Here is a 12,669-nt window from a genome sequence, read left to right as displayed (position 1 = left end):
GATTTGGTAAATTGGGATTTGCAAAAAATATTAATTGAGCTGTACAATTAGATTTCAATATCGGTAGTTCATAAAAATTTTATCTTTCTTTTTTCTCACTTAAATCCTATTCATTCTTTTTTCCCATTCTTCCCTTATTCAAAACCTGCTCAGCTTCTTTTCCCTCAAGTCCTAGATTTTATGTTGTCCTTTTCCTATTTCTTAAAAACTATTTTCTTATATTTGTCTCACTAACCAAATTGCAGGTACTTCTCCATTTTATTCATCTATTTTTAAATTGCAGACAGTTTCTGTAACAGAATCCAAAGAAAGCATCCTTGGTGGGGTACTGAAAGTCCTACTACATAGCATGGCCTGTAACCAAAGTGCAGTTTATCTACAGCACTGTTTTGCTACCCAGAGAGCCCTGGTTTCAAAGGTAGGTCATTTTTGTGCATGCAATCTTGCCAGACTTTGCTTTTCTCTACGTTGTCTAAGATCATTCAACACACTTGTTGGTTAATAGAAAATTTTGACCCATGATTCCCCTTTGCCTCTTTCATGCTGTTTGCCCTTTGTAAATTCTTTCTTATTTGGATCACCTTTAACCAGTTTCAGGTTTAAAAAACTACTTTTGTTGTGGAGAAGGGACTGAGATCAATAACTAATTTTAAATATGGGGCTTTCCTTGTTTTCTTTCTCTTGTTCTGTCTGTTTCTTATTAGTTTGATTTGTTAGAGAATTTAAGGTATAAGTAATTCATTCCATTGGTATTAACTTACCCCATGATGAATGGAAAAGAAGATACTTTTGTTTGTTCAACTCCTTCAGATATTTATTTCTGATGTTTATTTTCCCTGGGAAATAGGGTATACTCTTAAATCTTAAAGGTATCTCTTTTATCATAGCCATCTAATAATATGGAATACAGAGCTGTTGGAGGTTTAACCAATGAGAATTACTTTTATATACCAATTTATAATAAAAACATTGTAGAATTATCACATATTAGTAACCATATTGTTTTGTGCATAGTAGCCAATCTCAGAGTCCTGCAGTCCCATGTAGATAATACTATTAGGCCCATTTTATAGCTGAGAAAACTTGTCCAGCATCACACTCCTAGCTAGTAAGTGACATAATCAGTATTCAAATCCAAACTATTTGGCTCTGTGGTCCACATTACTAAGCATTAGCAAATACTGCTTAACTTTTTTAAAACTGGGTATACTAACAAATATCTAGTTCAGGCTGTATTAACATATCTCTGGAACTTTGCATAAATCCAGTGTTGATGTTGTTTTGATGTTGTTTTGTCTTTTACAGTTCCCTGAACTTTTGTTTGAAGAAGAAACAGAGCAGTGTGCAGACTTATGCCTCAGGCTTCTCCGACACTGTAGCAGCAGTATTAGTACAATTCGGTCACATGCTAGCGCTTCCCTATACCTACTTATGAGACAGAATTTTGAGATTGGGAATGTAAGTGTTTATTTCTGGATTCATAATGAAATGTAACTTCTGCAGATATCTAGTAAATGTGGTTTGGGGAGCGTAGAATTTTCTAATGTATTTGGAGTCCAGACTTTTTTAATATTCCTTACTCTGTGGATATCTTACAAAAATAAAAATCCAAATCTCCAATTTTGCTTTCTCTACTAAAAATAAATAGTAGTACAACTTAGAATATAAATGTATCTCGAACTTTTGGAAAATTATCATCATTAAGTAAAATGAAAATACTAATAAAGAAATTAAAAGTTTAAATATCTTGGCTTGATATTTTATGATTTCATGCCAGTCTGAAGAACTCCATGTTTTCATTAAAATGTTTTATTTGATAATATATTCACGTGTTTTATTTTTTTCTAACTTTGAGTCAAGTGTGTAATTCATTTATTATTACTTAGGTAAGTATTTAAGGCTTAGGATCATCCTTTGAACACTGCTTTGGTATCTCCTTGGTTCTTATATATAGTGTTTTCAATATTCTTTTATGGATATTTTGTAGTTTCAGGGTTTTTTTTTAGTTTGGTTGGGTTTTTTTTAAGATTTTATTTTTTTTATTTATTCATGACAGACAGAGAGTGAGTCAGAGACACAGGCAGAGGGAGAAGCAGGCGCCCTGCAGGGAACCCGATGTGGGACTCAATCCTGGGTCTCCAGAATCACACCCTGGGCTAAAGGTGGCACTAAACCACTGGGCCACCGGGGCTGCCCTCAGTTTGTATTTTTAATCCAAAGAATTGATGGTCTTTTTTTTTTTTTTTTAAGTTTGGATGTTAATTTTTAGTATTATTTCAATGTGACTATACAGTGTAGACACCGTCTTTCTTTTTTGTACTGTGGATGTGTAGTATTACACAAGCACTTAAAAAGAAAAAGAAAGAGTGTTCTTTATTTCAGAGTATTGAGTTAAATATACCTTATTAATTACATTATTTTGGTCCACTTGGTGGACTGAAGGAGGTGATCTAAAACCTACACATCATTTATTTCTCCTCTAACTCTTATTTGATAAATTGATATTCATAACTATTATTTCTTTTGTTACTTCTTTTATTTGTTTATTTATTTTGCTTCAATCATTTTTTTACTGGCTAAAAATATTGTCCTGTAGTTGTTTGCTCAAGACAGTTCTTGGGAATAACATATGTCAAGTTCTTGATTGTTCAGTTTCTTCTGTACTTAAAGGATGGCAAAGATAGTTATGAAATTTTTTGCCTGAGACTTTGAATGAAAAAAAGGGGAGTGAGAAAAATCAGTAAAACATACCAGATAAAGAACACTTAATAGAAAAAAGAAAAAAAGATATTTGAATACCATTTTCTTCTGGCTTTAAATAAGGAGATATCTGAAGATAGCCAGATATTTTCTTCCCTTTTAAATAGCTTTTCACCTCCCAGTTGCTCAAGTGAGTCTCTTTAATTTAAAATTAAATACCTTTTCTAGAATATGTCTTAGTATTTCCCAATTTTTGTTAATTTTCTCAGGCACATTATTTCTACTTTCAGTTTATTTCGAAAAGTTTTCTTGAATATAAAATTGAATATTTTCTTTCAGAATTTGGGAGTTTTCTCCTAGGTACCAGTTATACATATGTTAGATCTGTTTTGCTTTACTTTTTTTGTTTTGTTTAACTTTACTTTTTGCCTGTCATTTTCTCTTTTCCTTTTTAACACTTTTCAATTTCCATTTATGTGGCTCTTTTTCTCAGAATTTCTCTGACATATATACCTTATGGGCTCTCCATGACATCCTTCGTTTCTGGTTTTCTTTTTTTTTTTTTTAAGATTTTATTTATTTATTCATGAGAGACACAGAGAGAGAGAGAGATGCAGAGACACAGGCAGAGGGAGAAGTAGGCTCCCTCTGGGGAGCCTGATGCAGGATTCAATCCTGGGACCCCAGAATCATGCCCTGAGCCGAAGGCAGATGCTCAACCACTGAGCCACCCAGGCGTCCCACATCCTTTCTTTTTTTTCCCCAATTTTCTTTTTTTCTATTTCGTTTTAAGTAGCTAACGCTCTTATGTAAACTCCTATATTATGTCTTCTCTTTCTGATTTGTTTTCTTTCCTTGAGTTTATTTCTTCCTTTTCCTTTCTAAAGTGCATACATTTTTTTTTAATTTAAGGCAGAGCATTTCATTAAAGTTTTCATCTGTTTCATGGCAACATTTTTATATTAAGTGTTTTTCATCTGGTGAGTTTCACTAATTTTCACTTTTTTATTACTCAAGAAATTAGATTGTCTTGGCCCAGGTATTTGTAGGAAGTTCCTTCAGAAATGTATTTCTCTTGGGATTTTGCTATTGTGAACACATCTTGCCTAACTTCCTGAGATTTCTGGTCAATCTATTTCTATCCAGTCTTCCCAGGTTTTTAGCTCGTTTTGTTTTTAAGACAAATAGCTTTATCACTTCAAAGTGAGTCTTCTATCTGAAAGAAGTATTTTCCCCACATTATTTCTGAAATCTGTGCCCTTAGTATCCCTCACTATTTGCTTTCTTTTCTTTGCCTTCTTTTGAAACTACATCCTATCTTAGCTTGTCTTGGCAATCTTTCTGCATATTTCTAATATATGGATTATATCAGACTCATTCGCTAAAAATAAAATTTGTGGATTTTATTCCTATTCATCTTTCATTTTTGTGTAAAATCCAGAAATAGGAAATTGCTGTTTTACACTATCCCTTTTTAACTGGAAGCCAAGTCCTCTTTTCTTAATTGAGAACTGAAAAATCCAATTATTCTATTGATCTTATTTAGTTTTTGAAATAGTCTCTAAAATTCAACTACATAGTTTTCTTTGATACAGCTTCTGTTGTTTTATGAAAGCTTTATATAATAGGATAAAAATAGGCAATTTGCCCTTTTAGTGTCAGGTATTACCTCTAATAAGCAATAGTTAATTTAAAACTGGCAGTGATTTATGCAGTTTATGCATTTGACAGATATTGGAACAAAGTATTGAATTGTGTTCTAGGTACTGTAGTAGGGATTGGACACACATAGATAAAAGGGCAGTCCTTTTAGTTTAACCTCTAGTAGGATAAGAAATAAACAGTGCTCATCTGTGAACAGCTAATGTTCATCCAATTATAGTAAGAAGTACCTTTTTGTGGTGAGGATTATATAAATTCATATTAAGTAAAACACTTATAACAGTAACTGGAACTGAGCAAATGCTGAATAATGTTTGCTGTTGCTAATGTAATGAGAGATAAGCACAAAGGAAAAAATGATTTATGCTCCCAGAGATGGGTTTTCAGAAAGAGAAGATATTTGAACTAAAAATGAAGCATTGCCCAATCAGAATGATAAATAGGTGGATAGCACTTGGTAGGTAAAGAAAATGGCACATGCATAATTAAAAAGGCATGAAGACAAGAGAAGGAAACAGAAATATACTATTTTAGCACTTCAGGATGTTATGGCTGAAAGAGAGACTAGTAAGGGATAAAGTTGTAACTGAAAAGGCCTAGACTAAGGTATCCTAGGGCAGATACTTGTTTTAGTACTGTCCTTTCAATTCCCACTATGTAGTTTGATATATTTACTGAGTCAAATACTTGAATTTTATCCTCAAGGCTGTGGTTAGCCATTGGAATGTTTTAAGGAGAGCAGTGATGTATTCAGACTTGCAAAATTTACACACATTTCCCTGATACAATGTGGAAAATAAACTTGGGTTATGAGCAGAAAGGCTGTAAGATCAATTAAGAAGTAATTACAGTAATCCAAGTAAGATTTGGTAAGGTTGTAAGCTATAGTGATGGCCTTTGGAATGGAGAAGGACCAAACTGGAACAGATTAGGGGAGAGTGTGGACTAGATCTATGGTATGGATAAGGAAAGGGGAGAGTGACGGAGGGATGAATACTAGTTTTTTTTGGGGGGGGGGGGATTGGCCTAAGTGACTACAAGAATAGTAGTGCCATTTGTTTAATCAATAGGAAAAGAAGGTATATTAGAAATGTTAAAATTGGGGTGCCCATGAAATCCAGATGGAGCCATCTAGTAAAATATGATGGCCTGGAGCTCTAGAGAGAAATATGAGCTGAATACATAGACATGTATCCATACTAACTGAAGGAAAAGAAATGAATGAGGCTGTTTAGAATGCCAAGTGAAGAGGTTTCTTGATAGAATTTTTGGGAACCATTGGTATGTAACAAGGACAACCAAAAAAAGTGGATATATTTAGGAAAATCATAAAATGGTAGCAGAGTGGGTAAAGCAGGAAATTCTCAAGGGAAAAGGCAACCAATACATTTAAATATACAGAAATGTTAAGTAGAATATTGATCAGAAAGTATCTTGAGTTTGGCATATCCTAGGTTATCCCCGGTTAACCTATTAAAAGTGTTTTCATAGTGGAAAATGGTGGGACAGAATTGAATTTATACTGAAAAAGGAAGAATGTAAACCACTTCTAAGCATCACTCCAAAGATTCCGCTTTAAGATACTTTATGCATGATGTATATTAAATTACTTTCATCATGGTAATGGACCTAATGAAATGGGCTAGAGTTTAAAGATGACATCTACCACTTAGGAATTCTGTGATGTTGGTCAACCTCTATAACCTCATGTGTAAACATGATGTTATTATTAATAATATATACCTCAAAACAGATTAATGTAAAGTCCTAGGCACAACTTCTAATTCAATTCTAATACATGGCTTTTTTTTTTGTAGCATATTTTTCTTAGCAAAATTCTGTCTTATGTCTTATAATAAGGTTTTAAAATTTGATCTTATATGCATATTTCATTACTTTTTAAAAAATATCTGCTTGGGATGGTGTTTCTCTTTTTAAACTAACCTTTTCATTTAGCAAGTAAAAAAAGGTATACTTTTGGGGCAGCCTGGGCAGCTCAGCAGTTTAGTGCTGCCTTCAGTCCAGAGCTTGATCCTGGAGACCCAGGATCAAGTACCACATCGGGCTCCCTGCATGGAGCCTGCTTCTCCCTCTGCCCGTGTCCCTGCCTCTCTCTCTCTCTCCCCCGCCCCCTCTATCTGTCATGAATAAATAAATAAAATCTTTGAAACAAAAAGACTTTTTAAAGTTTTTCTGAAAAAATAAAAAATAAAAAAATAAAGTTTTTCTGTATTAAATGCTGACCTGACAATTTCTCTGTTACAGAACTTTGCTAGAGTTAAAATGCAGGTAACCATGTCACTGTCATCCTTGGTGGGCACATCTCAAAATTTTAATGAGGAATTCTTAAGACGTTCTCTAAAGACTATATTGACATATGCTGAAGAAGATTTGGAATTGAGGGAAACAACATTTCCTGATCAGGTCAGAAATGTGACTTCCTAGATCATTAATTGAAATAGGATTATTAAATAGGCACTTTACAAATTGTTAATTCAAACTTTGGTTTTTACTGGAGGAACTTATATATTTTTTTCAGTCCATGTATCATATGCCATAGATGGGATGAATCTTTTTGTTTCAATTAGCCATGCTTCCTTCTTGGAAAGGTTAATATCTTTGGTATGTAATTCTGTGAATTTGTGACAAGTAGAACAAATAGTAGACCCAGGCAGTATAAACAAATAGGAAGCCTTATGATGAAATATTATTCCCACTTACTAATGAAACAATAATTCTCCCTAAAAAATGAAGTTTTTATAAACTACCTTTTGGGAGAATCAGAAATGGAGAACATGAGAGACAATTTCCTTTTGTATTCTCTTCTTGTGTCCTCTAAATCCTTATATTTTATTTCTATTTCTAGTTCAATATACATGTTTCCAGGCAAGAGAACTGGAAAAATAAAAGAAAACAAAAAACCAGCCTGCTGAGGAATTAGTATTAAGTTTATTACCCTTCACTTAACCATACCCAGCATACTCACATTCTTTAGAACTATATTCAGTATCATTTTGTGTTGTAATCTTCAGATGGTTATCTGAAATGTCTTCTAAACTAATTTAGTGATTGTGAATGAATGATAATTGAAGTATGTTTTTTTAATATAATTCTTTGCTTCAGGTTCAAGATTTAGTTTTCAATCTCCATATGATCCTTTCTGATACTGTTAAAATGAAGGAACACCAGGAGGATCCTGAAATGTTGATTGATCTAATGTACAGGTATCATTTGTTTGATTCATTTATACTTGTATAACAGATTTAAATTGGTAAAAGTTAAAAATAGAACTACCCTATGATCCAGCAATTGCACTACTAAGTTATTTACCGAAAGAATACAAAAATACCAATGTTGGGATGCATGCACCTTGATGTTTATATTTATAGCAGCATTATCTACAATAGCCAAAATATGGAAACGGCCCAAATGCCCACCCACTGATGAATGGATAAAGAAGATATGTTGTGTGTATGTGTGTTTATTAATAAATTATCATTCAGCCATCAAAAAGAATGAAATCTTGCCTTTTGCAACAACATGGAGGGAACCAGAGAGTAATGCTATAGAAGCTAGAGAGTATAATGCTAAGTGAAATAAGCATAAGTAAGACAGACAATACCATACGATTTCACTCATATGGGCAATTGAAGAAACAAAACACATGAACACAGGGGAAAAAGAGAGACAAACCAAGAGATAGACTCTTAACTATGAAGAAAAAAACTGATGGTTATCGGGAGGTGGGGATGGGGGTATAGGTAAAATAGGTGATGGGGATTAAGGAGTGCACTTGTGATGAGTGCTGGATGTTGTATGGCAGTGTTGAGTCGCTGAATTATACACTTGAAACTAATCTTAGACTGTATGTTGTTAGCTAATTGGAATTTAGAAACTTTAAAAAATAAATAAATTGGTAAAACATACAGAAAACAGTAGATAAAAAATAAACATACCAGAATTACTTAAGTAATTTTCTAATGGTAGATTGAAAAGTCAATGTGTGCTTTTCCATGTTCCTTTTGAAAAGCAGAGAGTTTTTTAAAGTAGTGATGACACAACACCTATGCATTCTCTGCCTCAGACTTTATGCAGAGGTCTGAGACCCATATTTTAAATGTAAAAATCAGTCCTCTAGGAAGAAAATACAGTGTATTAATATTTTACCAAAACATTAATTTTCCTGATTTTCAATATGGTTGTGCCATATAATGTAATATTTCTAAGAGCATACTTTAGAAATTTGTAATTCCTATTATATCTTGAAAGATATAAGTAAAACTTGAGACTTTTCCTTTGCTACATGATCCTCTCTTTTTATAATTTTGGAGTTCTTTAAAGATACAAATAAAACAAAGATTTCTGGGATGCCTCGGTGGCTCAACGGTTGAGCATCTGCCTTTGGCTCAGGTCTTGATCCCAGGGTCCTGGGAGTCCCGCATCGGGCTCCCCCCAGGGAGTCTGCTTCCCCCTCTGCGTATGTCTCTGCTTCTCTCTCTGTCTCTCATGAATGGATAAATAAAATCTTAAAAAAACCAACAACAATTATTTCTTTAAAATAAATATGTTGCAATGAAACTATCTTGTAAATCTTTTTTCTTGACTATAAAACTTCTTTATATGCCCATAATGAACACATAAATTCTTTTTTTTAAAAAGATTTTATTAATTTATTCATGAGAGACAGAGAGAGATTGAGAGAGAGAGAGAGGTGGAGAAGCAGGCTCCATGCAGGGAGCCCAATGTGGAACTCAATCCCGGGTCTCCAGGATCAGGCCCTGGGCTGAAGGCAGCGCTAAACTGCTGAACCACCCGGGCTGCCTGAACACATAAATTCTTACAGTTTCCCCTTACTGATGGTGTGTCTTTTTTTTTAGTACCCTTCCAAAAAAACTGCTATCAACCATTCCACGAGTCCACAGTTACTTCTTTAAGTGAGCATATTCAAAATGATTCAAAACTTGTCTTAATAGATTGTGTTTAATAACAGAAACCTCTCTAGGTAAATACTAAGTGAGCAATCTAAACTCCCTTCCAGCTTGGGAAGCAAATGCTAATTTGAAAAGAATTTCTATTCCAATTAGAATTGCCAAGGGCTACCAGACCTCTCCAGATCTGCGACTGACCTGGTTGCAGAACATGGCTGGCAAACACTCGGAACGTAGCAACCATGCCGAAGCTGCCCAGTGCCTTGTCCACTCTGCAGCACTCGTTGCTGAATATTTGAGCATGCTGGAGGACCGCAAATATCTTCCTGTTGGATGTGTAACATTTCAGGTAGGAATCTGCCAGGTTGACATTAAATCAAACTACGTCCTTTTTATTTTTACCTTTTCTCATTGGTGTTAAGATTACCTCAGCTCGTAAGGAAAGCATAAAGATTGAAGGTAATGCTTCATAAGATAAGTTAACATTTCACTATCACTGTCATGAATACATTTGTAAAGAGTACTTCTTGTTAATTTTCTTTCCTCATTTTTTTTTTACCTCTAAATGCCAGTGCTAAGTGTATTTTGTTCACCTGTACTGCTGTCCTTCATCTCTGAAATACACGCGAAATACTGAGAATCCGAATACTCTAGAAACTCTTAATTGGCTTTTACTTAAAACATCAGATAACCCAGCATTCTCCATTTTCTGATAAAATATGCAGAAACCATGGCTTTGAGATGATAGTTTGCTCCCTAGTAGGGCTCCATCCCTCCAACCCACTAGTCGAATTCTTTGCTTGCCAGGAGTCAATTATGCTTTGCTTTTCTTCAAAACCTGATAATGCCAGATTTGGGGAATTACAGCACTTAATTAAATGGTAGGTCCTCTGGTAAAATCTGAACGTAAATAGAAAGTCAGTCATTTTTTTCTCTGAACCCTAAGTTAAATGTTTTGCAAAGACTTGATAAAAGTGAGTCTCCAAAACAATTGCTGTTGAACTGATTTTGGACCAATTACAAAAAATTGGGTGGGGGGGAAGCTTCTAGAAATCTAGGATAATTTGATAACGTTTTAAGTTCAAGTTTTTACTCTAAAGAAACCAGAATTGGAAATCTTAAGTGAGGATTGTACTATGAATAGTCAAGAGAGATTAGATGAAAATCTGACCTGGAGACGTGTACACAAAGAAACAGCCTTAGATCTACTTCAAAAAAATGTCAAATGAGGGCAACCCAGGTGGCTTAGCAGTTTAGTGCTGCCTTCAGCCCAGGATGTGATCCTGGAGACCCGGGATCGAGTCCCACGTCGGGCTACCTTCATGGAGCCTGCTTCTCCCTCTCTCTATCTCGGTCTGTCTCTCATGAGTAAATAAATAAAATCTTAAAAAAAAAAAATGTCAGGGGACACCTGGGTGGCTCGGCAGTTGAGCATCTGCCTTCGGCTCAGGTCATGATCCCAGATCCCGGGATCGAGTCCCGCATCGGGCTCCCTGCATGGAGCCTGCTTCTCCCTCTGCCTGTGTCTCTGCCTCTCTGTGTGTGTGTCTCTCATGAATAAATAAATAAAATCTAAAAAAAAAAAAAAAAAGTCAGATGAATATTTATCTGGTGTAAATGTTTAGGTTAAAATGTTTAAGGTAGTGTGTATTATTTCCTTTTTAGAAATAATGGCTGATCCCAATCTCATTGGGTAAGAGGGCTTTTATTATACTTGAGGTTGTTCATTAACTCAATGTAATGTTAGGCAAGCCAAGCTATATCACACCTTAATTTTCTTTGTGGGGAGTTTTGACGAGATCATTTAAGTTAAAAATAAAGACTTTAAGTCTCCTGAGATATCCTGTTTCATATCACTGTTTTCTTTAGCACATGATTTTTCTTAATTTTCTCTCTCACAACTTATAATGGAGAAGTTACCTAACTGTAGTGTTACCACTTTATTGTTATCTTCAAAATACAGGAAGATTTTGGAGATTTGTCTTTTTTATCTTTGTGTTGACTACCCCCTGCCCCTTTTTGTAACCTAAGCAGATATTAATACTTCATCTTTGGCTGGTTCCTCATAGACATCTTTCATGCTAAGGAATTAATTCCATTTTAAAAGCTGTTTCAATTTTCTCCCCCAGAATATTTCATCTAATGTTTTAGAAGAATCTGCAGTCTCAGATGATGTGGTATCTCCAGATGAAGAAGGTATCTGCTCTGGAAAGTACTTTACTGAGTCAGGACTCGTGGGATTACTGGAACAAGCAGCTGCTTCTTTCTCTATGGTAGATGACTCTTCATTCTCTTTCCACAGATACGTACCTCTGAATTATTCATGATACATATATTCTCTCTGCCTGTGACCTTGCTTTTCCTTTATGGTAATTTTCTCCAAGTACCTTAAGAATTATCTAGGAACAGATTTTCTCTATAGATCCATTACTGCTTAACTACTTTTTGTCTTAATAATCTGTCATTTTCTCTGGTATTTTTCATTTGCTTATTTATGAACCGTCATTTAATCTATAACAGATGTTTGGTTGGTTGGTTGGTTTACTTGGGGATTTTTGGTTTTATAAAACTTTTACCACCAAACATTTTCTAAAACCTTAAAATTAGGGATCCCTGGGTGGCGCAGCGGTTTGGCGCCTGCCTTTGGCCCAGGGCGCGATCCTGGAGACCCGGGATCGAATCCCACATCGGGCTCCCAGTGCATGGAGCCTGCTTCTCCCTCTGCCTGTGTCTCTGCTTCTCTCTCTCTCATTCTATGTGACTATCATAAATAAATAAAAATTAAAAAAAAAAATAAATAAAACCTTAAAATTAAAAAAGAGAACAAAACAGAAAACGTCTGGATGATTTAAGTTCCTGTTTGAGTAATGTAGCTATAACAGTAGAGCTGGTCTATTGGATGAAAGGGAGAATCTTCTTTTGAGTGTGTTGGACATTGCACTGGTGCTCAGGAAAATTATGGCCCCTCATCTCATTGGTTGCATAGTGAGCCCTAGTAAGAGGGTGTTAGAGACCTGGAACTCACTTACCAGAGCTTTATGAACTATATCCTAGATCCCTTGCCTGACCTCCTGTACCATGTTACAACCCCAGTCTTGTTCTTCCATATCTGTATGTGAAGAATTGAAACAGTCTTGTTGATCCAAGATGGGATAATTAACAGAGAAGGGAAAGATAGCTAGCTAAATCCCTGCTTAGTTTCTTAAACTGTACTTCTCTGACATTTCTACTGGGTATTTATTGTCCCAGTGCCAAGGTTTATGAGACTGTGAAGTTCATGTTAGGGGAAGGGGGAAGCTCAACACAATATGCAATGCTGTCCTTCTTCACCATTATACTGCTATAGGGAATTGGTGGTTCTCCTGGCCTTAACCCTACC

The 12,669-nt window shown here is 35.1% G+C and overlaps 1 protein-coding gene across 3 annotated transcripts in view; it reads left to right on the top strand.

Moving 5' to 3' along the window:
* DOCK7 (dedicator of cytokinesis 7) overlaps positions 1-12,669 on the top strand; it is a 223,800-nt gene that overhangs the window by 180,859 nt on the left and 30,272 nt on the right. For all 3 annotated transcript variants that reach the window (XM_055304932.1, XM_055304934.1, XM_055304933.1), the window contains 6 exons: positions 284-418; positions 1,306-1,458; positions 6,628-6,786; positions 7,486-7,586; positions 9,447-9,639; positions 11,420-11,563. In XM_055304932.1, coding sequence (XP_055160907.1) covers positions 284-418; positions 1,306-1,458; positions 6,628-6,786; positions 7,486-7,586; positions 9,447-9,639; positions 11,420-11,563 — 885 coding nt within the window. The remainder of the gene's footprint in view (positions 1-283; positions 419-1,305; positions 1,459-6,627; positions 6,787-7,485; positions 7,587-9,446; positions 9,640-11,419; positions 11,564-12,669) is intronic.

The sequence above is a fragment of the Nyctereutes procyonoides genome, unplaced genomic scaffold (genome assembly GCF_905146905.1).
Source record: "Nyctereutes procyonoides isolate TBG_1078 unplaced genomic scaffold, NYPRO_anot_genome, whole genome shotgun sequence".
Classification (NCBI taxonomy): Eukaryota; Metazoa; Chordata; class Mammalia; order Carnivora; family Canidae; genus Nyctereutes; species Nyctereutes procyonoides.
This window is presented reverse-complemented; position numbering and strand designations above follow the sequence as displayed.